We start from the raw sequence: 27578 nt of genomic DNA, 5'->3' as shown, positions 1-27578 counted from the left end.
ACCCAGCAACAACCCTAGGAAACAAGTCGTAAAATGCATTCTGTTGGTTTGCCTTCTTGGTTTTTAACATACAAATCCAGAGGCAAAGAAAAACTCTTTGCTCCATTACTTGCTGAAAATAACAAGAGAACATAAAATCATAGTGACTGCAGCGTTACATCTCACTGCACTCCCTGTGACACAGCACGGGAGGTTAGCATGGGTGACTGCGTGCCGTCGTGCCTCGATATCAGCAGGCAGTGGCTTGTGGGAAGTCACACGTCTCAGTCCCTCTCTCTCTAATGGCTGGCCAGGGTGTGTCCTCACTCAACCCAGCTTGCCTTACATCTTAATGTCTTTGCCATTGATTTCCTCCCCATTCTTACAAAAAGGGGTCTGCTGAATGGGCAGCAAGTAACAGTGGATAGCTTCCAGCATGACACTGCACGGAGGCACGGCCAGGGCACAACAGGATCGCAGACTTCACGAACAACAAAGCAAAGTGCTTAAAGTGAAGTCAATCGGGCATATCTGATGTGTGGTAAGACGTACAGTTAACAGCCTCTGGTCATATCTGTCTCTGGCTCACTGAGAAGTTTCCCTGCAATTATCACACAGCCTCTGCCTAAGCAAAAGAAGATATGTCAGATTTTATAGCTCAGGATCCTGCACTGGACCAAAGATTCATTGAGTTTCGAGAGCGCTGCAAGAGAGAACGCTGCAAGGCTTTTAGGAAACACGAAGTTCCAAATGTGTAGAAGTTCTAAAGAATTCAAAGATGTCAACATTACTTTGTGAAACCACTCTGGTCTCATAGAAAATGCAGTGACCATAACAGCAAAACATAAACAATGGCGCTGTAAATTAATTAAGATCTTTTTACTTTCATAATGGACGCTCAAATTTCCTGGTTCAACAAGGTCACACTCCGACTGGTGGCTAGTGCTGTTAAAACATGAGAGAGATTGGGGTTCAGGCATGTTAATTTAACAGACACACAACGTGATGGGGTGTTGCTTTACAGGTGGGGTCATTTTTCTTTGGGACAGGGTTGTGTGGAACTCAACAGGATTAGTAAATTCATCACTTCTTCACTTGTTTTTGCATCATGAATACGACCTGGACCTCATGAGCAATATATTCCAGAGAAGACACATGACATCGCAAAACAACTGTAACCACACACCGCTGAGAAAATAGGTGTTCAGGGGGGCTTAAAAATAAATCCAGCTTCAGAGTTTTTTTCAATGATGACCATTTTAATGCCAACCCAGTCTCCCCTGGGAGAGCGATTTATAGTGTGGCTGTGATCCCTTTGAGTCTGAACTGCACCCCAGGGAGCGTTGAACAACAGAGGCATGCTGAGACACGCTGCGTTACAAAGGCAGTTTGTCCTTCCCTGCCTGGCCTATGTTCATAATGATGACATCCACATTCAGCATGTCCTCCTCTGTATCAACAAGAGCTGATCTTTTATTGATGGAACGATTACCTGCAGCTTTTGCTTGTGTTTACAGGAGTCCATATTGTTATGTTGAATAATTTAGAAGGCAAGACTCATGGTAGAAATGCAGACTCAAGTGGGCATAAAACTATTCAATAACACTGCAACTCTCCAAGGCAGAAAGACAGCTGCTTTAACATGAAACACGGACTGTGTGTGTGTGTGTGTGTGTGTGTGTGTGTGGGGGGTGGGGGGGTGGGGGGGGTGGGGGGTGGGGGGGGGGGTTTGTGGTGGTCCAAGCTGAGATGACATCTTTAGTTATAGATATTCTGGATCGCACCTTCTCTTTCTAGCATCAAGTCAGGTCTTATTAATGTACAATTAAAGTTTGATCAGCACTGAAAAATAAATGAGGCAGAATATGTGTTATGGAACAAGCCATTTCACCAGTGCAACACTTAATTAGACCACAGAAACAACGCTGTTTTTAATGGCTGCCATTTAACCTCAATTTGACATTTTTACTGCTCTTTGTCTCAAATAGAACCCTAAATCAGGAGCACACGGCTCCATTTTCACCCCATCTCCACAGCCTCATCTCCTTGTTATGAAGGAGTTAATTATTATAAATTATAAATTTATTTATTATGTTATTATACATTTATAAAGCATGTAAAGCTTTGATCAGGGTTATTTAGCTGAGGAGAAGATATTGCTTACAGATACAGTAGGGATTTATTAGGGGGAATGCATGTTTAAACATGAGGTGCAAGGAATGTGGCCATCCGTCATTACTGTTACCAGTTCTGTTTCCCAGAGAGAGAGACTTTTCTCTTCTTAGCTTCCTCCTTAAACGTTCTCATCTTTTTCTCCCTCTCTCATTATTTCACTACAGAGAATTACAAATTATTTTCAAGTACCTGAAGGTAACACAAAAGCGAGTGGGCGCTCCATGCAGCTTAAGATACATAGAACAGGAAGGGAGGTTCCGAGCTCAGAGGAGGAATTAAGGAGACACCAATCTGCTCATCACAAGTCAGTGGAGTATCAGAATGATTTTGAAAGTTTTAGTTTGAGCTAAACATTCTGCATAATGTTGCACAAGTTGTAAAGTACTGAGTCAAGGGTCATGTCATGAGCTGGATTTCTATCGCTAACGTTGTCACATGAGAGGAGTGTTGGTGTCGGTCGTGCTCTTTACCGTTATTATCTAGTTCATGAGAGCTCCATGAGCAGTAGCGGAGGAGAGTGAATCTTCAGGATCAAACCTGCATTTGCTCAGGTAGCTTTGTAGAAATTAACTTCAGTGAAATGAAACCTTGAAATGAAACCATCAATCAAAGAGTTGTGATTATACGTCCAGCAGGTCGGAACATTAACGTTCAAAGCGCTGAGTAACTGGTTTACTTTTATATGACTTGGAACTGGTAAATGTTTCTACGTAGAATACCTGAGAAGTCAGTCTGGGGAATTATGTAATGCTTTTACAATCAAAGGATGTATTTACTGTAAAAGGTTTTTGAGAACAATAGATGCATTTATTACTTCTTCTTGTTCCTCCTAAATCAGCCGGTCTTCATCATCATCCTGGAGTGACGACTGTGGTATTTGTTTATCTGTGAAATCTGTAAATCGCATAAAGACGTACTGAGCAACATGAGAGTGCTGCTTACCAACAACAAATATGTAGTGGTTGATCGTTTTTTTTAATTCTCTAGAGAAAAATGCCCTTAATTTTTGAGTGTTCAAATACATTTCCAGTGTGTGAACCACTCCACCTGAGATGTCCATGAAACATGAAAATATGTTGCTGTGTTTCTTGAGACTGCAGGGAGAGAAGCAGCTGCAGAATATTAATTTGTCAAGATGATGATGAGAAACACCCGAAGGACATAAAATGTACCCTGTTGTCCATTAATTGTCAACTGTTATATACAGGATGTAAAGCATACAAAAATAGTCTATCTAACACTGGCAATAACAGTGAACCCGTGATAGATCCTTGAGGAACCCCTGCATCTTTGAGGGAGTTAATTAAAAATTACCAGCAGAATCCGCCTTAATTCTATCAGAAGAAAGCAGGCGCCAGTTTGAGCAAAAGGTCCCATTTACAGTCGAATTTATGAAATGATAGCATGATCAACAATGTGAAAAGCTGAGATCAGAGGATGGTAAGACAGCTGCTTTTACCCAGAGGGTTCAACACTGAACCCCTGTTGTTATTTCAAATGACAGCAGCTAATACCAATTGTTATGAAGCAGCCATTAATTACAGTTCCAAAATGGCCACCTTTGGAACGACATTGATCAAGTCCTGCTCCCAGTGCTTTTCATGCTCTGATTTTGATTCTGATTGATCTCTAACACGCGGCCCAACAGAGACACAGTGTTTCTTCAGTATCACATCATAACAGGAAGGAGGTAGAGACCCCTGTGCTAGCAGGAGGAGGGTCTGCCAGTAGCAGGAATACCAAACAACCACATTATACTTCTTTTCTCCGCAGTTTAATAGTTTCAGAAGGCTTTAAATAAAACTGAAGGGTAGCAAGTGTCATAAATGTCTTTAAGCAATGTGATCCAATATTTAAGAAAAATAATTAGGAGTTTTAGCTATTCAAGGTCAGGGATGGAGCAGGGCCTTCCAATAGATGAGCTGAATGAATTATGCAGGACTCTCTGTTCAAGGAGGTGTTTGAAGTTTCTTTTAGTAATGGTTTGACCACAGTATCTTGTGTCTGGAATGCTGAGCAAGTTATTATATAGAGAAGCTCTCTCTCAACTTCCCATTATACTTGTGTGAACACAAATGTAACCCACAGGCCTTTTAAACTGTGATGGACCCGTGATATATGGTCGGGCTCATTAGATAAATGAAAGCTCTCGGGACACTGTTCGTATACACTCGCCCTGCTGAAAGTGAGCCATTTAAAGGGCCAACGTCCTTTGAAGTACATCTATTATAACATTAATATGTAGTTATGTAAACATTTTAATTGAATATTGACCCATCTTTCACAAAAAAAGTCTTGAAATGCTGTTGAACGTAAATATATCAATTGATCCAGGAGACGGCAGGTGCCGCACTGAGCTATGAGCTTATTAATGAACTGGATGATTTAATACAGGGGCTGGAAATGAGGCAGGGGCAACGAAGCTGAAATGGTCTAAATCTATGCGTGCAGGTGGGTTTCTTAGAGCCTCCATGAAGAGTTAAATAAAAGATGTCACTCTTCCAATCCCCACGGGTGTTGTAGCAGAGAAACAAACATTCATTAATTACCCCGAGAGACCTCCATGCAGACACTTCCTGCCAAATATATATACATAATCCAATAAACTGAGACAATGAGGGCTTGTCATGTATTCATCTAAAAAAAGCACATAATAAAAGGTTTTAATTGACTTGCTATAAGATGAATCCCTCAGTCTTTTCCTCTCAGTAAGATACACCTGGTTAAGATTATTGATTTACTGCAAGAGTAACAAAATTACTTTCCAAAAGTCTATTTTACACTGAATAAGCAAGTTGTTCTCAGAGGTGAAAGCTCCACATCTCTCTCTCTCTCTCTCTTTCTCCCTCCCTCCCTCTCTCTCTCTCTCTCTCTCTCTCTCTCTCTCCTTCTTCCTCCTGTACTCAAGCCTGTGAAAGTGACAGATTAAAAGCACTGATTCGGGTTAAAAGAATGTCAGACACAAGATCAAACCAGAAAGAGATTTATACTCGCCTCTGGATGTAAAACTAAAATCCTCCTGCTTCTCTTTTTCTTGTTTTGTCCTATTTTCTTAATTTAAACTCTTCTCAATTACTCAGCAGCCTTCCTCACACTCAGAGGCAAATCATTATTTAAAACTTATAAGCAGTGTTGGCAGGTTATTTTCACTTGATGTGTTCTGGCAGTATAGAGAGTGAAATGCTGATTTGGACCCTACCTTTGCAGCAAATGAGGAGCTGGGCTTCTCCAGGAGGTCCCACAGTTTCTTTCGTTTTTCAGAGCAGCATGTGGTGGTAAACTCCTCGCCTTCCCTCTCCCTCATGTTCTCAGCCTCCCTTTTGAGTTCTTCGTTCATCTGTTCCTTTTTCTGGTGATACCTGGCCTGGCAGCAGGACTCTAGGTAGATCTCATCGATACCCCAGAAGTCAAGCTCTTGACTGAAGGACAAAGCGCACATTTCCTCCATCATGTGCAACTTCCCAGTGCGGTAAAAGTTCAGAATGGATGTGAAGGCGCCGGGGTGTCTGTCGAAAAAGTACTCGTTGTTATCCAAGCAGTAGTCGTCGCACATCTCCATGATGGAGTCGTGGGTGTTACAGTCTCTCAGTTTGCCCAGTCTTGTGCGAGGAAGCCTGTCCAGCGTCCTCCACAGGACTTCGTGGAGAAGGCCTCCGACGTTGAGCCTCACTCGGCGGGAGTGTTTGCTCTGTATGATGTCCATCGTATCCGGTGGCAGCGTGGTTGCTGGCCGAGACCCTACTTTGTTCATTTTGACTCAAGTCACTCGGTCACTTGAATAGACTGGAAGATACAGTCTGCTCGGCTAAGAAGACATGACCCTGTAGATGACCTCATCAGGGTCGGCATCTCCTCCTGTGGCTGCAAAAACAAAGGACAAACACCATGATTTGAGGTCTATTAAAGAGGCTTTTCTGCACCTATTGCACTCTGTAATGTTACTCCATTCACTGTATTACTGGAGGAAGTGGCACTCGAACCAGCGACCCTTTGATCCCCAGGAGCCACTTTACCTCCTGAGCTAGTGTCCTACAGTAGCAATGTCAGGTGGTTTATCCACTCATCAGAGAACCTAATAGATATTTTAATCAGCTTTGAGAGCCGCAGCCGCTGTTCTTGCTGACAAGGGTGGCGGGTGATAAACTGGACTCTACTTGTGGACGCTGTCCGGTGCTGAAGCGCCTGTCAGTCACTCTGTAGCCGGCTGTCTGTCGCTGTCCACGACTCTGGTGCTGAAAACCTCTCAGCTCCTTCGGGACTTCCATCAATTCAGAGGCAGCATCGTTGAGAGTGCTGCCCTTATCTAAAAGGGACATGAGCTGGACTATCAGCTTTGATTAAAAGCTCGACAACCGCACTGTTCCGGCGAGTTGGAGGCACATAAACAAACCGAGGGTGATGTATTTTCCAAAGACGAGCGGTTATAATAAAGTTTCCCAGAGCATTCTCGGTGCTACATTGCACATATTTTAATCATGCAACAAAAAAAGTGAATGCACACGACAGCAGTAGTTGATATTGTAATGATGGCCGGCTGAGAATAGGCTACATACGTGTCCCTCATATATCCCGATCCCTCTCCTGCATGGACATCAGCATCGTTCCCAGAGTAAACGCGTGAGAACTTGTTTGGTCCGTCCAGGTCTCCGGCTGCGCTCTGACAGGAGCTGATGGAGGCATCATGAGCTACGTAGCGACATGTTGTTCAACTGGTTCTACATGGATATCTCGTCCAGTGAGGCTCTGAATCAACAAGTAGACTCCGGAGAGAAGCCGGTGCCTGTGCTGGTCCTGACCACAGCGTACGTGCGTGTGTATGCGCGCGTGTGTAAGTGTGTGCGCCAGCTGGCCGGCGCCTGTGACTGTGAACGGGATCCTGCGGAGGGTTTATTTCGCTCAGGCTCCTCCAGCGGCGCTGCCTGCTCCTCTTTAACCCTCTCAGGGCCGGTTCAGAGCAGCAGCAACACACTGGGCTTCAGCTGGGTGCCACCTGGACCCTGAACTTTTAAAGAGGCCTGAAGGAAATCAATAACTATTTCAGAAACAATCAACTCTATCATTAGGTTTCAAGTAAAATTCTCTCACTGTAATTACAGTAAGGCTACTACATAATAGATGACACTATAGAAACACTACCTACTGCTGAGTGCAGTGTTTTCAGGAATTATCTTCTTGGATGAATGAATGGAATTCATCCAATCCATGTAAAAAAATGATGGACGATTTATGGAGTGCTTGTTTTGCTGTATTATTCTTACTGAAGGAAATCTATGGAGCCCCTGAGGGGACATTTGAAGAGAGTTCTAGGGGAAGACACCATCATCACAATGATTCTGATATCCCAGCCCTGGCTGAGCTTCCAAAGCTTTTCTCATCTGTTCAGGGAAATTCACTGGGTCCCTCAACATGTTTTTTTTTTCTAGCTTTATTTCTCCTTTTTTTTCCTTTTACCCCCAACATTGATTGTTTTCCTCACTCTGTGTCCCTCTTTAGAAATCTTTCTGGTTTGGATGGACAACACATACAACAGGATCCCCTCAAGACATTTTAAAGCACATAGAAAATATTCCTCATAAAACGATACATTTTTTCCTGATCATGTTGCTGTTACAAAAACAAAAGAAAAACATGAAAGAGGCAGCTAAATTTTAAATCCTTCATCTTCTTCTGCTTCATTGTAAATTCAAGAATATGTAAATAGACAAATATTTTGCATGTCAGAAGTTGAACACGTCTCCTACTTCAACATGACCTCCATTTCATTATGGACTTCATTTGGAAGGATAGATCCCCGAATTCAACAAGCTTTTATTGTGTCCGTGATTTCATTCGCATTTGATATCATCTCCCTAACCTGATATGACAGAAATGCAAAAAGACTGAGTTGTTGCGATGATACGGCAGCGCCCGACGTGCCATCGCGTGATGGTTTCTGCTCCTGCTGGTAAATGACCACGAACTTCCAAAACGACATGCAAATCTAAACTTTCCGCTCAGCTTCCGTCTGCTAAACGGGAGGCATGCCTCTGTCAGACAGATGTGGGGCTGGTTGTGTTTACAGTACAGGAAGTCTCCTCAGCTCAATATTCAACATGCAGAAACATGCTTCCACTTCTCATGACCCATTCATCACGCTCACGCTGGTGCATCATGTCTTCACAAAATAGTTCTGTTGGGCTCAGTTGGCTGAAAGTTACATAATTCTTGGTGTTACTTCATGTTTTGGTCTTATTATTGTATTGACTGATGTTTTCTCTCGAGCAATCATGGCAGGACTATTGTGAAGTAGACTTGCCCCCCCCCCCACCCCCCCATTTATATAAGTCTAGGTCCTCGACTCCCATAGAAAAACAGTCAAATAAATTTCACCACACAATATTATACATAATGTATTATTCACATTTATTGTTACAAAACAAAAATAATTAGCAGCTTATAAATACAGAATACAAAAGTAGGCATTTGGTGTTGAAATGTACATAAAAAGGTGTGCATTGAAGTCCTAGTGTGTGTTCTTGTGTTTATATCGGAACAGCAAGTCTCCTTGTGGTTGTAGCATCCCAAATCCATAATGACTAGCATTCACCTCTGGCATTTGAGCGTTTTTGTCACACAGCTCCACATCCAAATGAGTCAACACCATGTAAACAAACCTGAAGAAGAGCAAGCAAATGTGGAAAAATTAGGATATTCAAACTTCTCCGTGGTAAAACATTTGGAAGTCTTTCTGGGACACTCACTGTCTGATGGTATTGATGGCAAACTGCTTTCCCACACAGCCGTTGGTCCCTGCACCCCATGGCATGGTGTAATATTTCAACCTTCTTCCTCCTTTATAAAAATCTCTCTTCACTGATCCGTCCTCATTCAGGAAGCGATCGTACTTGTATTTCTGCAGAGGAAACTCATTTTTAGACAGCAGACATAAGACACGTACGTTCAGAAAAATGACACATTTGTTACTGAGGATCCTCTGCATCTGTTTATTTGTCTTGCGGCGTCCTTCCCACGCCAATTACTTGTGACTCTGTTCCAGCGCTAAGCTAATCTCTCACTGTACACAGCTCTGGCTTTGACCTCTTGCCGGTCAGCTTAGCGTGGGTGTTGATTCCACCTTTCACAAACAACTACATACACTAATTACACTCAAGTTTCTCTGCGTCTAGTCAGCTAGACAATTACTACTGCTCCTATTGGTCGGTGGAGCGGCTGGAAACAGGAACTCATCGTCATGATTTGTTTAACAAGACAGGACAACGAACCTGCGGCTCATGATGGATCTCAGCGTCCATCTGAGGGCTGTTGAAAGGGAACAAGCACACCCGGTCCCCTTTCCTTAGTAAGTACTCCTGGCCGTCGGCCATGTGGAGGGTCTTCTCCCGCACTACTTCTCTGGTGATGAAGGGGGCAGCGGTGAGCCGAAGCGTCTCCTCCAAGGCACTGTCTGTGTGAGCATCCAAAAAAATGAACAACTACAGAAAGAGCTTCTCACATTTTTAGTCTGAATGCAACTCTGTGGCTTTCGTCTATTTCACATGTCAACAAGAGCATTCTGAACTCAAATTGATTCATCAGCAACTCATTTGAATTGTTGAATTCTCTTTCAAATGTAACCAATGTAAGATGCAGATATGATTTTAGACACAATGTAAATATATCAATATTCCTGGTTACACTTTGTGAATTTAAAGTCCAGCTGAAAAGAAACTGCATTTTTAACCCTTTTAGTTCAGATCCTTGATCCCATTATTCACCTATTCAACAATATATGCTAAAAAATAAATACCTTCAAATTTTTAAATCAAAACCAAAACATTTTTTCTACTTACAAAACAAAAAGTTATCAATAAACATGTGCCAACCAATAATATCAACTTTTAGCAGCATGGATGCATTAGCTAGCTTATAAAAATGGTACTTCAGAGGGTTGTTGGACCTCTAGCCACCACAAACCCTGCTCAAATTCCTCAAAACACTGTAGTTACAGGTCTGCCGGTGAAATTTACTCCTGTTGTGGAAACTGGGATCTGTGACATCTCCGGAAGACCGTTGCTTCAGCAACTACACGGAGAGCAAGACTGACTTTGTCTCTCTCTCCCTGAAGGATACTGCTGTCCCATCAGTGTACACCATCAGCACCTCACCTAACGTTATGTTGTGACACTCTCTGGATGAGCCCACTTTTCAGTACTCCAATTCAATTCCTCCCAACAACATCCCTCCAACTTTCTATCCTGAAATAAGCCACTATGGAGTTTAATTCTGTTCATTCTTCTCCCTGGGCTTTTCCATCTGTTTATACAAGCTTGGGTCAAGCCCTCACCAAACAAGGGTGTGTTCATGAGTCCGTCGGGCAGCGCAGCATCTGAGGTTTCCATCTGTGACATCTTGTTGAATTCCCTCCTCACTGCAGTCAGAGCTTCAGGATTTGTCAACAAGTATCCCAGCAGCCAAAATGCAGCGGGGCCAACATTACCCTGAGAGCAAACAATGAGGACAGAGATAAGGCGGCGCTGCTGTTGCATGGAGACAGCACAGGTGGCTATAAAGCAAAAGCAAATAAGAACATCAGGTGACATTCACGGCGCTCACCATCTTTTATCAGAGTTGGAACAAAACCCCCTTAAAAATATGCTAAATTAAACCAAGTCAAATGAGTTATAAGTGCTAGCAGGATTAAAAAAAGAAGAAGAGGCATCTTTTGATGTGTGTGAGATGAGAAGAGTCGAGCTCTGGACTGTGTCACTACTGGCTACACTCCGCTCTCTAATGGTTTACTTAAAAAGGAAAGCCCTTTGAAACCTGAGGTGAAGCACAGATCTCTGCCAGAGCTAATTGTTATCATCTGAATTCTGATATAGCGGTGACTTAACAATTAGAAGTGGACAACTTAAGTACATTGTTGTCATCAGGATCTAATAATGTGGTGGTTGTATATTAGTATGTACATTCACTGTTTAAAGAAGAATTGCAATGTAGTGATTCTTTTTCCCATCCAGGATAGCCATCATTTGTCAGTGACCTCACATGACAAAGCGAAACTAATGCTTGCCAGTATTTGTGTATGTGTGTGTGTGTGTATGTGTATGTGTGTGTGAGTGAGTGAGTGAGTGTGTGTGTGTGTGTGTGTGTGTGAGTGAGTGAGTGAGTGTGAGGGGGGATTGGGGGTATTTACTGCCTGCTTTTACTAAACACAATCCTGAAAATAAGTCATGTTTGTAGCTGCTTGTTATTACTGCACTCTCTCTCAGTCTAATGAGTTCTCTCCACTTTCCAAGTACAAAAATATGCAAATTTCTCTCTCTACACCTTTAGGCAAATTGAAAATGTGACTCAGCGTCAGCTAAATGATGGCGACAAGTGCAAAATAAAACAGTGAGTAAGCAGCCCGCAGGGTGAATATCTGATTAATACCTCAGATACAAAAAAGACCCTCCAGCTGGGTTGTAGGCACAACCGTATGAGTCAGATCTGAGTGCAAATGGATGAGATTAAAACTCAAGTCAAGACCAGCTGACGTCCGAAGCTAATACTCTAAGCTAATACTCTACTCTTTGTATACATCTATATATACATATATAGATATGTATAGACAAAGAGAGGTCATTAAAATATGACGCTTAATTTAATTACATACCATAGTCATAGCCATTCTGTTTTCTTAAAAGCCACAAACAGAACGCATGCAAATACAATGCTAGATGAACAGCACCCTCAAGTGTCTAATATAAGTAGTGCAACGCTCCATGTGATGCCCATGTGATTCACACAATCCCCTTGGAATCAAGACCATTTGATAGAGCTCATCTCTTTTTTCATCCTGCCTTGGTGCAGACAGTTCACCCTCCTCCTGATCCTGCACTCACCTGGGTGGCCCAGAGTTGCATCAGAACGGCCCTCGTCTGCATCTCCTCATCGGCTCCTTCCTCCTTCAGCAGGCGTCTGTAGGCGTGAAGCCAAGGGCTTGACCCCGAATCCTCAGTCAGACCTGCCGGAGACAGAAGCTGCCACAGCCTCTCCCGGACACTCTGGGCGGTCCTCTTCTCCTCTGTTAGACATAGATGGATATCTCTGTCAGGCAAAAGGCTTAACAGTTACTGGATGAAACTCTACACAAAAGGTGTGAGGGAGTGATATTTCAGCTACAGACAGGTAAGGCAAGTGGGGGAGCGATGTATATCTCAGATTTTCCAGTGTAGTTATGGGTGGAACAGATTAAACAACCATGAGGTACACGAGGAAAAACAAGGCCTGGGGGGGTGGGGGTGGGGAGAGCGTGTAGAGACAGGAGGCGAGCAGATGATGACGTCAGAAACATACACACATCAAAATAAAACAGACCCTTAAGACGCTATGTAAGCAGCTGATTTGTGCATGAAAATTTCCCTGGTAACCCCAAAACAAACCTGAAGGGAAATTCTTTGATGATGTAAAAAAAAAAAAAAAAAAAAAAGCAGAGTGAATTTATGGTGTGCAACGAGATAACAAAGAACATAATGTTTTACCTGGCTTTAGTGTTCCTCGCGCCATTTTGGTTAACAGACTGTCAAACTTGCGGTACTCTTGATAGACACGGGAGGAATCAATGCTGTTGTTGTTCTGTTCTCCTCCGAAAAGCGTCAGATAGCCGGCCCTATGGAGTGAGTAGAGATAAATCTGAGAAGGAGATGGACAGATAAACAGCCCACATCACCTTTGGATGATCTCTCTCTCTCTCTCTCTCTCTTTCTCTCTCTCTATCACACACACACACACACACACACACACACACACACACACACACACACACACAATCATCCTCTAACAGGTATTTTTCCACTAGCCAACATTAGTATATTTCACTATCATAGACTTCTCTCCCGTCAGCCAATAGTTTCGGTGTAAGATTGACTCACTTCCTGTCTTCCACATTCATCTCAAACTGTACCGGTGGTCCTCAAACATTTGTATAAAGACATATTTGTAGCACATTTGTCTCTGTGTATATACAAACAAAGCACTGAAGGAATGACTGGTCTGTAAACGGTTTAGCTGAAGGCTGTCAACGGGAAAGCGTGCCTCTTTTGTCATCATTTGTGAGTCTGTGTGTGTGTGTGTGTGTGTGCGTGTGTGTGTGAGGGAGGAGTCGGGGGGGCCTTTCATACTTGAAGAGGACGCTGTAGCAGAAGTTGAAAAGTCCCTCCTCTTTCCAGTATTTCTGGTTCTGAGGCATCTCAGCTTTCAGCAAACTCTGCAGGTGTCTTCTCATGGACCTGTTGAGGACGGCAAAGTTCAGTCCCAGGAAGTGCCTGCGGACACGGTGGGTAGAGAAGACAGGGTTCATGAAGGAAAAGGTGCAAGGAAACCCATCAATTATACCTCTCTGAATAGGGGAGTTGCCAAAAAAACAATTAGTCAATGACACAGATTATTAAGAAACAAATGTTGACCTAGCCCTACCTTCCTGTCACACAAAGTGTTAGCAAATTTCTGAGTGAAGTTGTTACATGATATGTAGAGAAAGGAGAGCAAATTTTTACATCAATGGAATCCGAAGAGGTCAGAGAGTTAAAACGTCAAACGTTGGGGGTTAAAATAAACTAAAAAAAAAGACAACAGCAGAAAAAATGGCTGAGATAACAAGTGAGCAATATCAGAAGAAGAAGATCTAAAAAAAGATTTCCAAAGAAAGGGAAAGGGAAGGGCATTTTACAGAAATATCCAGAGCGGTGATACGTATGACAAGAAGCAGGTAGGTGGAGTTTCATGATTTATTTCACTTCCACAATGAAATAAAATGAAAATGAAATCATACACTCAGTTTACTGTAAATACTAAAGAGGGGCCTACTGTTTCATGAGCGCCTTCGCGATCTCTGGCCGGTGATAAGGGAGTCGCAGGCTGAAGATCCTCTCCATGAGCACTTGTGCGTAACGTGTAAAGTCCAGGGAACCCGAGTCATTGATCACCGAGTTGTAGGAGTGGGGGTCTAGCAGCACCGTCACGTAATGTCCAGCAACCCGCACCTGGACATGAAGCAGGGAAGATATATGAAATATACTCTCTCTCACCCCCCCCCCCCACACACACACACACGCGTGTATAGAGCATCATTGTGACTGTATACTAGGAATATTCCACTCTTATATAAAATTCTCCTTATGATTGGATATATTGAAACTGTATTAATAACTGTAAACCACAAATTCAGGAGTATTTTTGCAGCCATCTGATTTTCAAAGAGTAAAATGGAAGGCAAATGACTGCGTGATATTGCGTGAGTGAGAATAATAGCACGAAAGTACCAGTAGCACTCACCAATTGTTCTTTTATCGTTGAGATTTTATGAAATGTTAATCTGAGCTCTTCTATGTTCAAATGTATTTTTAAATGAATGAGCTGCACCCGGTCAAAGAGACAGTCACATTATTTCATTGACGGATGATAAAGTTTTAAACACAGGATTAAAAAGTCACATGTTAAAGGACAGTGGCATTAAAATGTAGCTGTAGAATACATTTTTATAAAGTTTCAGATTATGTTTGTACATATTAGTGTAAGGGCGTGTTAAAAATTATCAAAAACATTTAGTTTCTAGGATAAATGTGGACAGGATTCATCACTGCTTTACCCTCAGCTCATCAAACCAGCATAGATGGTAGCGGTCAGTGTGTTTTGTAAAATCCATAGCCGTGACTTTGTATGTATCATTTAAAATGTCTTCAACTCACCGTGAAAATATCACCATGTTTCTTCTTCATTCGGTTCAAGAACTTTGAAGCATCTTTTCCGAATTCGAGCGCATGGCCCAACCACGGGATGACTCCTTTGTCGAGAGGGGGCTCGAGCTTGGTTCTGAGGAGACATTGTAACAGGTAATTCTTTTGACCCGTTCGTCAGTGACAGATAATTCCAGGTTTATTCAGGTAAAGGTCATAACAACAATAGAGGCTTTTTATTTTGAACACTGTAGTAGTGAAACCACATTCCGCACAGACTGAGTGAATTACAACCTCCTGAACTGACAGGCTGCTGTTGTCACCTGGTTAGTAATCCAAATAGATTTGAAACCATGTCACGGCTGAATTTGCATAATGAAGAATAGGCACGATGCAACACGCATTCTCTCAGAAAATACACGACAGATATGAGTGGAAAAACACACATTTGGCACAAGAGGTAGGGGGAAAACAAAACTCACGCGCCCACACATGCACGCACGCACACACACACACACACACACACACACACACACACACACACACACACACACACACAAACGAACTCGCGAGGAGAAGCTTACCTGGATCTGTGTGTGACGAGGACATAAAGCAGGACGGCTTGGACGAGCAGAAAGATGGTCCAGATCATGTCGTGTGTTTACTTCCCCGCTGGAGTAAGTGACTTCCATCCGTCCTCACGTGCTTTTATCAGACGTCCTCTCCGGCGATGACGTCACCATGTCACCTCGCCACACATCTGCAGTCACCATACGAAACGTGCGTGGTGTCTCCACACACACACACACACACACAAACACACACACGTCATTCTTACATTGAGTAAGCGCCCTCTGTCTGACTGACATTAAACACGTTACTTAACAACACCGTCGCTCTCCTGTTTATTCAGCAAGCAGGAGCCTGAAAGAGCTTAATAAAATCGATTCATACCGTCAGTCATTTGAATCGAAAGGGCAACATACACATTTTATATTTAAACAATGCGGTTCCACCCGTGATTCAGTTAAACCCACATTAACTTCATCACAGTAAACGCTGTCTGCCTACTGAACTACTTGTTTATTCATTATGGCAGCAGGTGTCGGATTTATTGTGTTGTTTTTCAGGAAACATTCCTTTTTGTCAGGGAGTTTATGATTGCACGGAAACCTCAGTCTATCGATGTCACTCATGATATGTGATACCTCCTTCCTTTTAGACACAATATTAATTTACAGTCTCGTCACATTTCCTCATTTGAGATCAGACCAGCACGTCAAACAGGAAGGACAGAGAGGGATGTTGACAGCTCTCAAGAAGATGAAACCCCACACTCAGTCCTAAGTAGATGCTTCCTTATTTCATTTCTAGCTGCTCCAAAACACAAAACTCCTGCAAACGTCGGCTATGGAAACATTTTTAAGTACAACTCCCCTGTCCACTTCAAATGACCCTCTGTATTTTCGAATTACAAGTTTGTGTTGGGTTCAGAGGGTCAAGCACTGAAGGCTACACTTAAGTGTTGCAAATAAAATAGGATGATGCAGGAGCAGTTGTAAACTTGCTGTGGTTGTCGGAGTCTAGCTGGTGCATTAATGTTAGGAGACAGCTGACCTGTAACTAGGGTGAGTCACAAGAATGAAGTCAAATTAGATGACTTCGATGACCTCATCTGAACTTGATACGACTTGAAGACTTGAGACTCTCCCCAAGCTTAAAATGTCAAATAAACTTGTGTACCTGTCTAATTTAATAATATAATTTCCATCAGCATCAATCAAGTTGCACAAGGTGAGGAGATGCTTCCAAAGAACCGACCCTTGACGTTTTGAGGCTGCGCCACCGTCAGTTAGCCGGTTCACGTCATACGTGACGAGCTACGTGATATCCAGTCCAGCGCTTCTTGCTGTCACGGCCACTGCAGCAAACACTGAGGCCTTTCATTTCCCCTTCACGCCGAGATGAATCACAATCCCATTTACTTCTGTAAAAGTATTTATTCTGATGCGTTTCAGAAGTTTCGGACCTGTGACCAGCATCAGGAGCTGCCAGTCATAACTAGGGAATTACAGTAGATGTAAAAAAAAAAAAACAAACCCATGTGATGTACTTGAGACCTTCTCAACAAAGACTTGGCTGCGGTTCTGCCTCATTATCAGGACCTGATGTTCAGCCCACAGCCTGTTCACACAGATCACGGCACAATGTGCAATTAATCAACATCGATCCAATTTTTTTTTTTCCTTCAAATTTTATTAAACACAACAAATGGCATCATGCAGTTTGTACGATGTTGGACGCGGCAAGATTCAGAGGCGCCATGAAATCACCTTCAATCATCGTTTAACAGTCTCATAAAAACAAAGGAGTGTGAGAGCCATTAAGGGGCTACAGAATACTGGCACCAGTGTTTCTCTTTCCAGTTGCCGTTGAGCAACATCACACTTGGCCATTCAACCGGAGAACCTGAATTAAGAAAAAAACATGTTTAAACCATCGCAGAGAAGATAAATAATTTTAATCCACCGCGACCGTGAGAGTAAATTCAGAACTTAAACCCCGGATGTGGATTGAGAAGGCTCCCTGTTATCGGTCTTCTCCTGCTGTGCGTGAACTGTTCCCAGTGATTCATGGACATCCTCAGGAGTTTGGCCAAACACTGCCCCGGTCCGCTTGAGGAGGTAGACGCCAGCATGTAAACCCCCGACGTTGACCCAAACAGTGAGCAGCTTCCTCCACAGTCCGCCCATCCTCGATATGGCCTGCGGACGACATCAATCTTATGAGGGGGAACTAAACAAATGAGACATGTGTGTTGTGTAAAGCAGGATCTCTGCTTGGATAAAGTCAAACTGTGACGACTTAATAGGAGACAGAGTGGGTCTGTGCTCAAGGTATTTGCAGGCAGACAGCATTAGCTTGAGTAAACCTGATGGAGAGCTGCATAAACACAACAAACGCATGCAATTTTTGAATGACTGGGCCTGACTTTTTTTTTTTTTTTTTTTTAAACACCGGGAATGCCTATTTCCCATCAGGGTCCAACCTTACTTTATGACAATGCTAACTTTTAATTTCAATAACAATTAAGGGCTTTGAGAGTTCAGTGTTTTGGGAGTTTAAACAGTTTGCACAAGTATTTCCTCTGATCTTTAGTCTAGATGAAGCTCAGAGCCAGAAGCTGGACCCGCCGGTCCGTGTGGCTTTGCGAGATTTTACATGGTCTTTGAGGTATTTACCCCACCCCTCCGCCACTAAAAAAAGGAAGAAGAAAAAAAAGGATATTTATGAGGGCAGAGTTTTACCAACAAGTTTACAAATGTTTCAGCTCACGGCCGTGAGAAAATGACATGAGCGCGGGTATCGTCTGTGACTGCAGATTTGTTTGTGTTGCCTGGTGAGAACATTTGAATCTCCTGAGCTCAAACGCTGAGCTCTGTAGCTACAACCGCCGTGAGCGGGTGGAGCACCTGCCCCGACAAAAAAGCTCCTTTAGCCTGTCAGCGTAACAAAGCAGGTGATGCCATCACATTCACCCAAGTCAAGTCATTTTTATTTGTATGGCGCCAAATCACAACAAAAGTTATCTACAACACTTTACAAGTAGAGCAGGTCCAGCACCTCACTCCTTCAATGAATTTCCACCCAACAATTCTCCATCAGCAAGCACATCCTGCAACATCGGCAATGAAAACCTTCCTTTTAACAGGCAGGAATGTCAAGCAGATCCGGGCTCAATGGGAACGGCCATCATTCTGTAATCCGGACGAGTAGATACGGATGGTGTCACCAAGACACCAGATCTGCTTTAACCCTTCATGACACAGTGACAGTGAGCTGGGAAGTATCCAAAAAGGCCAATTACTGGACGATGTGGGCGCCATCCTTGTCTGAACAAAGTCCTGCAAATCTGTGTACAGGTTTTTGTCATGGTACTGTTGGTGCATGCAGTCCATTATCTGTTTGGTGGTTGGAGTGTCTCATGCTTGGCAGGACTGTAAAGAATCGGAGTGCTGCATCAATAGCTCACAGCAGAAATGACATGCAGGAGTGAATCATCATTGCGTCAAGAATCAATTATTCCTCAGTTTATGTCGCATGAGGCATGGCAGGCTTCAGAGGAGAAACTAAACACCTTGAGAGGATTCAGCACAGACGTGCTTCTGATAGCGACAGGTGGAGAGGCCTCATCGCATAACTTTTTAATTACATTCTGTTTTTATTAACAGCTGGTCAATTCCTCCCGGTGCTACATTATGTAAGACTGGCAGGGGGCTGCTGCAGATATCTGGAGCTGAATGATCTAACAAACTTTGTACACACACACACACACACACACACACACACACACACACACACACACACACACACACACACACACACACACGTCCAAGTTTTATGGTAATAAGGGATCACTGACTCAACTGATTGCCCAAAGAGGAAAAGGGGTCACAGGCCTGGAGCTGGAGCTGCTGATAGTGATAGTAACGGTGAGGTCAGACACAAGATTGATGTTTTAGCCCGTGCCACAAAGACTGTAGGGTGTGCCTGAGAAAACAGCTTTTTTTCCTGACTAAGAACATGCATCACTAGGAGCCGGGGCGCTCCTTTTGAGTCAACACTTACTTGTCCTCAGTTTTTAATGTTTTGCTTTGCTTTGGCAAAGACCAACGTGCTATGTAGTTATGTATATACCCTGGTGAGCAGAGGGACAGACATCTGTGTTAGTGACATGTTGTAGCTGTCTTCTACTGGTGGGGGAGGTTGCTATTGGTAGGGAGTGAGCAGGATTATGCAAACTTTGTTGGACTGATAGTCTTTGTTAATGGGAGAGTAGCATGAGCCAAAGAGGAACTCTGGAGGAGATTGAGGAGTTTTGTAGCTGTAACAAACCAAGTTTAACATGAAGGAGCCCTGAGTGAATCCTGACAGGGGTTCCCAAACAGACAGGCTGTCAAAATGTGACTCAGGCGTACATCAGCTGATGAGACGAACAAGATGGTTGCTGCTTACTAGCAACTGAAAAACAGAGCCAACTTTATTCAAATGACATGTATTTATAAATCCCTCCCATGGCAACTGTTTGCATATTTATACACACAGACTGCTGTTTAGTAGAGCATTGACAAGCCTCCACGTCAAACTGACAGAGGTGTGGTGATAGAACTGCAGAGCCACTGATTTTAGCAGGGTGGAGATCAGTCAAACTAAATACAGCCGTCCTCGGATGGAAAATGAAATTGTAACACTGCGTAATTGTCCTGGTGAGAACACAGGGAACTGCTCTATGTTATTGGCAAAGCATCAGGGTGCAGGAGCTGCACCCAGGACTCCACCATAGAAGTGATGTGTTTGACAGGTGCAACTTCTCTTCCCAACACCATGTCTCAATCACATGTAACACTGGAAGACCTATTATTACTCATGTGCTTTGACCTTAATGACAGGTTGCATCTATTCTTATTCCCATTCACTGCAAATCCCCTAAATTGAAAATTGCCATCATGGAATTAAGACATGTAGCAAAGGCATAATGGTTTTCTCAACAAAAACAACAACAACAAAAAGGAAACTCTCGAAGTTTCCAAGGAGCTGATGTCGTCTATCAATTTGCATCAAATTTGCAAGACACAAACATGAGACAGAGACAGGAAGTGTGTAAATGTGGGTCAAACGTGATACACGTTCAAACGCGTGCTGGACTCAATCATCTGAGGCAGCTGCTGCATCACTCTGCTCCTCAGTCAGAGCAGATTCCAGTCTGCTGGGTCGCCGATTAATATCGTCCATAAACTGTTTTTTTAATTATTATTCTTATTATCATTATTATACTGAATACTAACAAGAAACGTTAAGTTTCAACTTTCTGCGGTCTCATTCTTGATCACGCATGAGCATGCCCTCTCTCTGTTTCTTTAATCTTTTTCTCTCTAAAAACCTTCAACCTTTATTCAGATCCCATGCACCCACCTGGAAGCTGCTCAGTACAAGCACAGCCTGACCTGCTTCAACTGTGCGGCTCACTGGAGCAGTTGAGGGCACCTCGGTGGTCTGAACGAGGGAAGGGCAAACGCTGCTCCTTCACTTTCCTCACCCAGGCTTATCCCGCCAGCCCTGGGGGTTTGAACAGGTCTGCACTGCTCCATAAAGAAGGGAGTTTAATTATTTCTAATTTTATTTTATTTAACCTTTATTTAACCAGGTGAACTCCACTGAAACTACAAGGTCTCTTTTTCAAGGGAGCCCTGCTGGAGACAGGAGCAGCACCAAGTTCCAGAGAAAATACAGAAAACTATGTATAATTGGTTGGTTCCTACGCTCACCTACTATCATGAAATAAGGGTCGTGGCCATAACATGATGATAGCTTCCTTGAAACTTGTTTAACCCCGACTGGGAGCAGGGTCGGCTAACAGGACTTGACTCCTACATTCAGACTCCTTGTCTGGGTTTGACCCCAGAAGTGCTTGTGGGTTTGTAGCTGCACTTGCTCACAACTCTCTGTGTGTCATGTTGTTGTTAAGTTCACCCTGCGTGAAGAACCGCTGTCCTTGTCAATGCTTGCCCTTGAATCAGTTGAACATCCCAAGGGGGGGCTAATACAGAGGTGCACAGCCAAAAAAAATGAGTGCATCCAAAAAAAGAAAAAAAAAAGTCAAAGAAAAGTCAACCGGGCTGCACTTAATGTCACATCATATCATCTGGAAAGCTGCTGCGCTGGCCAAACAGCCCTGGAAACACTTTCGTTGAAATGTGTATGAGTTACATTACCTTGGAAAAGCATTTCTTATCCTGCGTCAACACGACAGCCTTTCCTGAGCCTGGTCTGCAGACACGGGCCATTTCTCTCAGGCAGGAGGGGTAAAGGTCCCAGTTCTTCTTCCTGGAGCCCATTCTTTCAAAAAACAAAAGCTTTTTCAGTATCATGTTAGCTTAAAAAGTGGTCATGGCACAGACAAAGTACACTCAACCTTAGCATTAGGGTACTGCATGAAAGGAGAGGTGGCCAAAGAGTCTCCTGTTGTACAAATGCCCGTTCAACAATTAAAGTGTTTAAGCTACGACGCTTCATTAAGACCAAAAAAAAAAAACCTCGACTACAGAAGCATGTACACCACGGCTGCAGTACCTCTTCCCAAAGGGCATGTCAGTGATGATGATGTCAACAGAGCTGCTCCTCATGGGTAAATTGCACAAATCCCACTGCACAGTGTCTATGGGCAGTCCAGATGCACTGTTAAAAAAACAACAACCCTGTATCAATTTACAGATGATCATTTAAGTCTAGTTGAATTCACACTAACCTCATCAAAGGATCGTTTCTGTTCATTTCAACCAGGTATGTTCTCTTTAAAGGATTCGCACTTGGTTTAAACGCCAACGCACGCCGGGCTGATATCAATCAGAGATTTAATCAGAGGTTCAGCGCTCGGCTCTCACCTGCTCTTCTCTGCCTTCCTTTTCTGGATGTGACATATGTTATTGACCGTGCGGTTCACAGCCATGTCATTGTTGTCACCGGCGATGTAGAATGAATTGTGAAACTCGATGGCCCCCTGGTGAAGGAACAATTCCCAGTTAGGAGTCAGTGGATACGCTGTGATATGTTGAGGAGTGATTTCAGATACACGCTGTGTTTATTCCTCACGCTGTCTTTGCTAAACTAACAACAAAATAACGCTGGCTTACCTCCAGAGGTATAGCTCCCGTTCCACACATTGGATCAAGTATTATATCTGCTGCCTGAGGTTTACACAACCTGTCAAAACACAACCGGGTACTAAGAATGACAACGATCACATGACCCAGGGCAGACGATGTCAGAGTTACCTGAGCATGCCATAGCACAGGGTAGAGCGAAGAGTGGTGGGTCCGAAGTGACTGATGTTCCTTCGGTGAAGACTCTCTTCAGTGAGCGCGATGCCGATCACCACCTCTTCGTTGTGTATGTTCAGTAAGACCTGCGGCGCAACGTTGTCCAGGATATCAATCAAAACATCCATCACCAAACAGAGATGCAAGATGTTTTGGGGTTTTTTTTGGACAATATCTGACATTTCAGAAAAGCTTTTTTTGACCAACGGTCGACATTTGTTATATAAGAATAACAATAAAATCACAAGATATTCACATTTTGTACACTACATAGAAAACATATAAATACTCTGACTTTGAGAAAGTATATCATTGTTCCTCCCAACAAAGAAACATTTTGTTTTGGATTAACTGGACTAAAAATCTGAAATGCAGAGAAGGGACGTCAGTGTGTCTGTGTGTCTCTCTAGGCAACATCAGATTATTCCTGATGGTTAACTGCATCTTCAGTGGAATTTAAGGAACACTCAGCAGTGGCGTGGTGAGGAGGACACACTGTTTGATGTTGCGTGTATCGGCTGTTAATTGATAGTTTACAACACATCTTCAGTCAACGTGTCCAAACTCTATAGAATGAAGAAGCTCACATGCACTGTAATGATGCTAAACTTTTAGCACTGATTCAAACCAAACCAAATCATGTTTATCCTCTCCATCGATCTTCCACTCGCGGGTGAAGTCAGCTGAGGCACTGCTCCACTTGTCAAGTAAAAAAAAGAAAAGCTTCTCTCAAAATGGAAAATTCTAGCTCATGGAGATGTTATTCTTTCTTTTGTTACCCTTTAATCTAAATATTAACTCACGCTGTTATCAAGAAGTGTGAGTTAGCCTGTTTTTCTTGGCTAGAATGATGGTATTCACTTCGAGCCAGTCCCGTCACAACTCACACCCTTACCTCGATATCAAACTTTGTCATGTCTGCTTTCCACTGGAAGAACTCTTGCACAGCGCCACCGAAGTCTCTGGCTGCTTCATTTGAGGAAAAGCTGTGTTTGTCACCAGCCCGGTTGCACGTCACGCGGAACTTGATGACTTTGGCCTCGGGCGCTGCTTCCTCAGGCGCTGCTTCCTCAGGCGCTGCTTCCTCAGGCGCTGCTTCCTCTGATTCCTGCTTGCTGGTCTCCATGTCAGGTGTGCTCTCCGCCTCAGTCTGGGCTTCAGCAGCAGATGATGGCTGAGGTGGCTCTTGCTGCTCAGAGTCAGCTGCCGCCAGGTCAACAGTCTCCTTGCCAGGTTTTCCTCTGGTGCCATTCGTAACTTTTCGGTGGCCTTTTTTCTTTTTGAGAGTGCGATTGAGTTTCCAGACTTCTAAGGCGTTAGTCCATGGGAGTTTGGCAGCAAGCTGCTGCAGCTCCTGCAGTGTCTCCTCCTGTACAGATGCATTCTACGTTATCTTGAGCACATCCACCTGACACCAGCTACATCTGAATAAGGTTGACCATGTTACCTTTGAGTCTTTGAACTGGTAATGATCATATTCCTCCACCACAACAAACAAGTTGTCCACAGACCTCAAATGATGGACCTGCACAGAGGACAGTAATGTGTCACATCATGTTGTCTCTGTGATACAACTTAACGCTGAAGGGAGAATGAAGCTCTTTGCTCAAGCTCTCATCTTACCTGGGAAAGCTTGTCAGTAGTTATTGGGAAGTATATCCGCCCACGATCTTTGCTTATTCGCGCTTCCACCCCGATTTTCTCGCTGACTTCCTCTGCAGCAGTGTGCTCGAACCCCGTGGGCACGGTGGCTCCGACGATGACCGTGATGGTGGCATCAGGCTCTGCAGGCCCGTCGCCCGCGGAGAAGGACATGTCGGTGCCTCTCACTGGTCACAGAGGGAACCGGCTAACTAACCGGTATGCTGGATGTCTGGCACCAGCAGAGAGAAGCGCTGAATTAGTAGCGTTGGCTGAAGCTAACGTTCGATGCTCTGCATGAGGACGAGTTCCTTCGGTTAAAGCAACGTATAGTAGGGAATACAGGAGACGTTACTGGTGGTTCATACCCACATGCGGAGAAGTAAAGGCCCATTTTTATACTGCTACAATAACCTTTTTGTGTAAACTAGGAATGAACAAACCGGTAAAGCAAAATACTGAGCAGCAGAAATTAGCTGGCTAACGTTAGCTTTTAGAGGAAATAAAGTTCTTATGACGGAATATTAAAGATATGGAAACAGACATTGCATCAATATGAAACTCTTGATGTGTTGTGTAGTGTGTCAAAGCGACGTGCTCCCCGGTTCTGTGGGGGAACTAATGATCATCTTACCGGATTCTCTTACAAACTTGCCAAGCGGCTGTCAAACACGAGGTACAACTTGATATTTCCTTTCAGCACCAGCAGCGTCAACACGAAGACTTCCGGTTTAAATCCTTCAAAATAAATCTAGTATTAAACTAAGAAACAACAACAACAACAACAACAACAACAACAATAATAATAATAATAATTATAATTGGGAATAAACAGAATTAATAAGCAACCTTAATTGATAAGTCGTAACGTTGTAATCATGGTTCTCATCTACTTCATATGGAATCTATTAAAAATGAAGTCGTTTCGTATTTTCATTTTGTTTTGTAAAACCAGTGTTTTTATGTGACTCAAATCAACCGATGTTATGTTTGAGTACTAAATGACATCATAACTCCCTGAATGTGGAAAGACTTATCTTTATTTTTGAAGGTTCAAAGCCCAAAGAGGAAATAGTTTCTATCTGGGGTTGTCTTGATTACGGATGGGTCTTCATTCATTTTCATTGGCTACTACTGAGTGTAGTTACTAATATGACCGACAGAGGACACCAGAATATAAGTTTTGTAGCAAACTGAAAGAGTAAAAAATAGATTCACCCAAGACAACACAATATATTTAATGGCACAATTATCCCTCATCATCAAATTAGGTTCTTGATTCATGACATTTAGAAGTCACACAAAAGATGACTTCAGCATAGATATTTAGTGTTGCTTGCAAGTTCAGTCCTTAACAGAAAACAACAGGGTTGAGCTGGCTGTTCAAACAAACGTAACAAATGCATTACCCATTACTCTTTTTCAAAAGTAATTTCATTACTTTCCTCATGACTCCATGTGACCAACATTTCATCACACCACTCATTATATCATTTTTCCTCACACCCCGCGATACTGGTAGTTGGACTCTTCATCCCCGACAGTGCTTGTATGTGTCTGTGTGTGTCTGTCAGTGTAATTACTGGTAACTGCAGCTGAGGCCTCAAACCAACAGTTGGTTTTCCGAGACATTTGGATTCAGAATCCCAGCTGATGAAGCAAACGTAGGTCAGCCATCATTCACGCCCAGGTAGGGCCTGTCTTTGCCAGGGTGCAGTTCAGCGTTGTTTTAGAAATTGTCTGAACAGGTTTGTTGTTGTCTGTTTTGCAGTTTAAACTGTATTTACTGCTCCTACCAACAACACTATGATTTTAACCAAATTAAAATAGTGGAACTGTCTTTCTTCTAAGCTTGCATGCTGTTTACAAATCATCAAAACTAAGGTTGTACCCAGTTTTTACAGAAATATGATTAGTGATTAGTTACGCCACTGAATTACTGTCCAAAACTGAATATAGCCCCAACCTTGTTTCATGCACCTGGACCATACAAACCATATGTTTATTGAAAAGCTTTTATTGTTTTCTCTTTCTTTTTGATTTAGGCCAGCTTTATTCTCTCCAACTGCTTCGTAAGTGTGAAGTCTGAGACAAGTGGGTGTGTGTTGATGTCAGGGAACTAAAAATCCTACACAACAGATGGCTCATGCTGTCCAGTACAGTCAGACAAAGTTTTGCCAACTTAATGATTTTATAACCCAGCTTCGCAAAGTAAACTTTTAGCGTACGATCAACTGATTTGAAACTGAATCGTTTTATAGCTTGAGAATAAGAAAAGACTTGAAAGGACTCAAGCTTCGGACAGATGATCAAATAGAGTAATTCAGGCGTTACGACCGGCTTCTATCTTTATATATAACTCAACCTCAGCTGCAATAATGTGCAACGAGGGGAAAAGACAAGCATGCAGGAGGGACTATCATCAAAGCCGTCAGGAGGGGTAATCCATGTGAGATTTTTATAGTGGGATTTTCTCCCAGTGTGGAGAAGACCCCTGGGATTATTCTTTAGATCTCTCTGACAGTTATGGTTAAACTTTCAGGAATAGGAGCGACAGTTACAGAGATACTATAATCCTGCTTCTTAAGGAATATGCGCAGCCGGCGTCTCAGCACGAGTGCTGGATGGATGATTGATGACCAGTTTACGACAGCGAGTGCAGTTGCACAGCACCAGTATAGACTGGAAAACATCATTAGACCTTGATATTTGGTTGAAAATGTGCTGATTTAAATGTAAAATTCCATGTCAGGAACACCAAAATCAATGTGATGAAGAGCGCTGACGACAGTTGATGTTGCTCTTTTGTTGGTTTTAAATTGCGTTTAATCCAACCGAAATAATCCAGCATCTTCCAAATGTTGTAAGGTTTGTCTTCACGCAATATGGAACTTTAAAGTCTTTTGATGTTTATTTTTCCTTTGAGTCATCAACCTGAAAGATATACTGAAAGAAGAAGTAAAGGGAAACAAAAAAAGTATTATGTTAAAAGACATTTAGATAAATCATTTAAATAAAATTGGGTAAAAAAAAAAAAAAGCTTCAAAAAAATTATTTAAAAGGACATTGAAATTTGCAGTACAGTTACAGAGTTGCGGGAAATAAAAATAAACAGTCCCACATTTGAAGAGGTTAAAGGAAGTGGTGCAGCCTTTCACTCTTCTGGGAGTTTGTTCCTGATATATGGAGCATGAAAACTAAATGGGAA

The 27578-nt window shown here is 42.9% G+C and overlaps 3 protein-coding genes across 4 annotated transcripts in view; all 3 read right to left on the bottom strand.

The window, feature by feature from the left end:
• The window catches only part of LOC147268038 (potassium voltage-gated channel subfamily B member 1-like), a 46705-nt gene extending 39681 nt beyond the window's left edge, over positions 1 to 7024 (bottom strand). The window contains exons 1-2 of one of the 2 annotated variants that reach the window (XM_086199267.1): positions 6708 to 7024; positions 5354 to 6015 (exon numbers count right to left, since the gene is read on the bottom strand). In XM_086199267.1, coding sequence (XP_086055393.1) covers positions 5354 to 5905 — 552 coding nt within the window. In that variant the 5' untranslated portion in view covers positions 5906 to 6015; positions 6708 to 7024. Of the gene's footprint in view, positions 1 to 5353; positions 6016 to 6308; positions 6405 to 6707 lie in introns of those variants that run through there. The other variant, XM_086199268.1, reaches the window with a different exon arrangement.
• Positions 7025 to 8563: 1539 nt separating this feature from the next.
• LOC147268037 (prostacyclin synthase-like) lies at positions 8564 to 15620 on the bottom strand. Its single transcript, XM_086199266.1, has 10 exons — positions 15437 to 15620; positions 14865 to 14988; positions 13984 to 14159; positions 13299 to 13442; positions 12660 to 12787; positions 12021 to 12202; positions 10478 to 10631; positions 9417 to 9598; positions 8895 to 9046; positions 8564 to 8807 (listed from the first exon to the last, which is right to left on the bottom strand). Exons 1-10 carry the CDS (start codon positions 15502 to 15504, stop codon positions 8657 to 8659), a joined length of 1461 nt encoding a protein of 486 aa, XP_086055392.1. The 5' UTR covers positions 15505 to 15620; the 3' UTR covers positions 8564 to 8656.
• Positions 15621 to 16909: 1289 nt separating this feature from the next.
• On the bottom strand, positions 16910 to 25091 carry thumpd3 (THUMP domain containing 3). The gene is made up of 10 exons (XM_086199264.1): positions 25005 to 25091; positions 24353 to 24602; positions 24177 to 24254; positions 23625 to 24098; positions 22685 to 22815; positions 22544 to 22613; positions 22295 to 22410; positions 21984 to 22088; positions 21626 to 21749; positions 16910 to 17617 (listed from the first exon to the last, which is right to left on the bottom strand). Exons 2-10 carry the CDS (start codon positions 24542 to 24544, stop codon positions 17408 to 17410), a joined length of 1500 nt encoding a protein of 499 aa, XP_086055390.1. The 5' UTR covers positions 24545 to 24602; positions 25005 to 25091; the 3' UTR covers positions 16910 to 17407.
• Between the last annotated feature and the right edge of the window lie 2487 nt (positions 25092 to 27578).

The sequence above is a fragment of the Aulostomus chinensis genome, chromosome 3, assembly GCF_037954235.1.
Source record: "Aulostomus chinensis isolate RoL2024-O1b breed Wild chromosome 3, RoL_Achi_v1.0, whole genome shotgun sequence".
NCBI classification, from domain to species: domain Eukaryota; kingdom Metazoa; phylum Chordata; class Actinopteri; order Syngnathiformes; family Aulostomidae; genus Aulostomus; species Aulostomus chinensis.
The sequence above is the reverse complement of the archived record's forward strand: the minus strand, read 5'-3'. Positions and strand labels throughout refer to the sequence as shown.

Bases quoted from the DNA above. Each gene is read 5' to 3' on its own strand.
- thumpd3 (XM_086199264.1), bottom strand. From the start codon at position 24,544: ATGTCCTTCTCCGCGGGCGACGGGCCTGCAGAGCCTGATGCCACCATC. The intron at 22,816-23,624 runs GTAAGGGTGTGA...GTTGCGCCGCAG, and splicing joins TGACAAAGTTTGATATCGAG to GTCTTACTGAACATACACAA. The intron at 22,614-22,684 runs GTAACTCTGACA...GTGTTTTGACAG, and splicing joins CTGTGCTATGGCATGCTCAG to GTTGTGTAAACCTCAGGCAG.
- LOC147268037 (XM_086199266.1), bottom strand. From the start codon at position 15,504: ATGATCTGGACCATCTTTCTGCTCGTCCAAGCCGTCCTGCTTTATGTC. The intron at 14,160-14,864 runs GTGAGTTGAAGA...CTTCATGTCCAG, and splicing joins AACATGGTGATATTTTCACG to GTGCGGGTTGCTGGACATTA. The intron at 8,808-8,894 runs GTGAGTGTCCCA...GCTCTTCTTCAG, and splicing joins GCCATCAATACCATCAGACA to GTTTGTTTACATGGTGTTGA.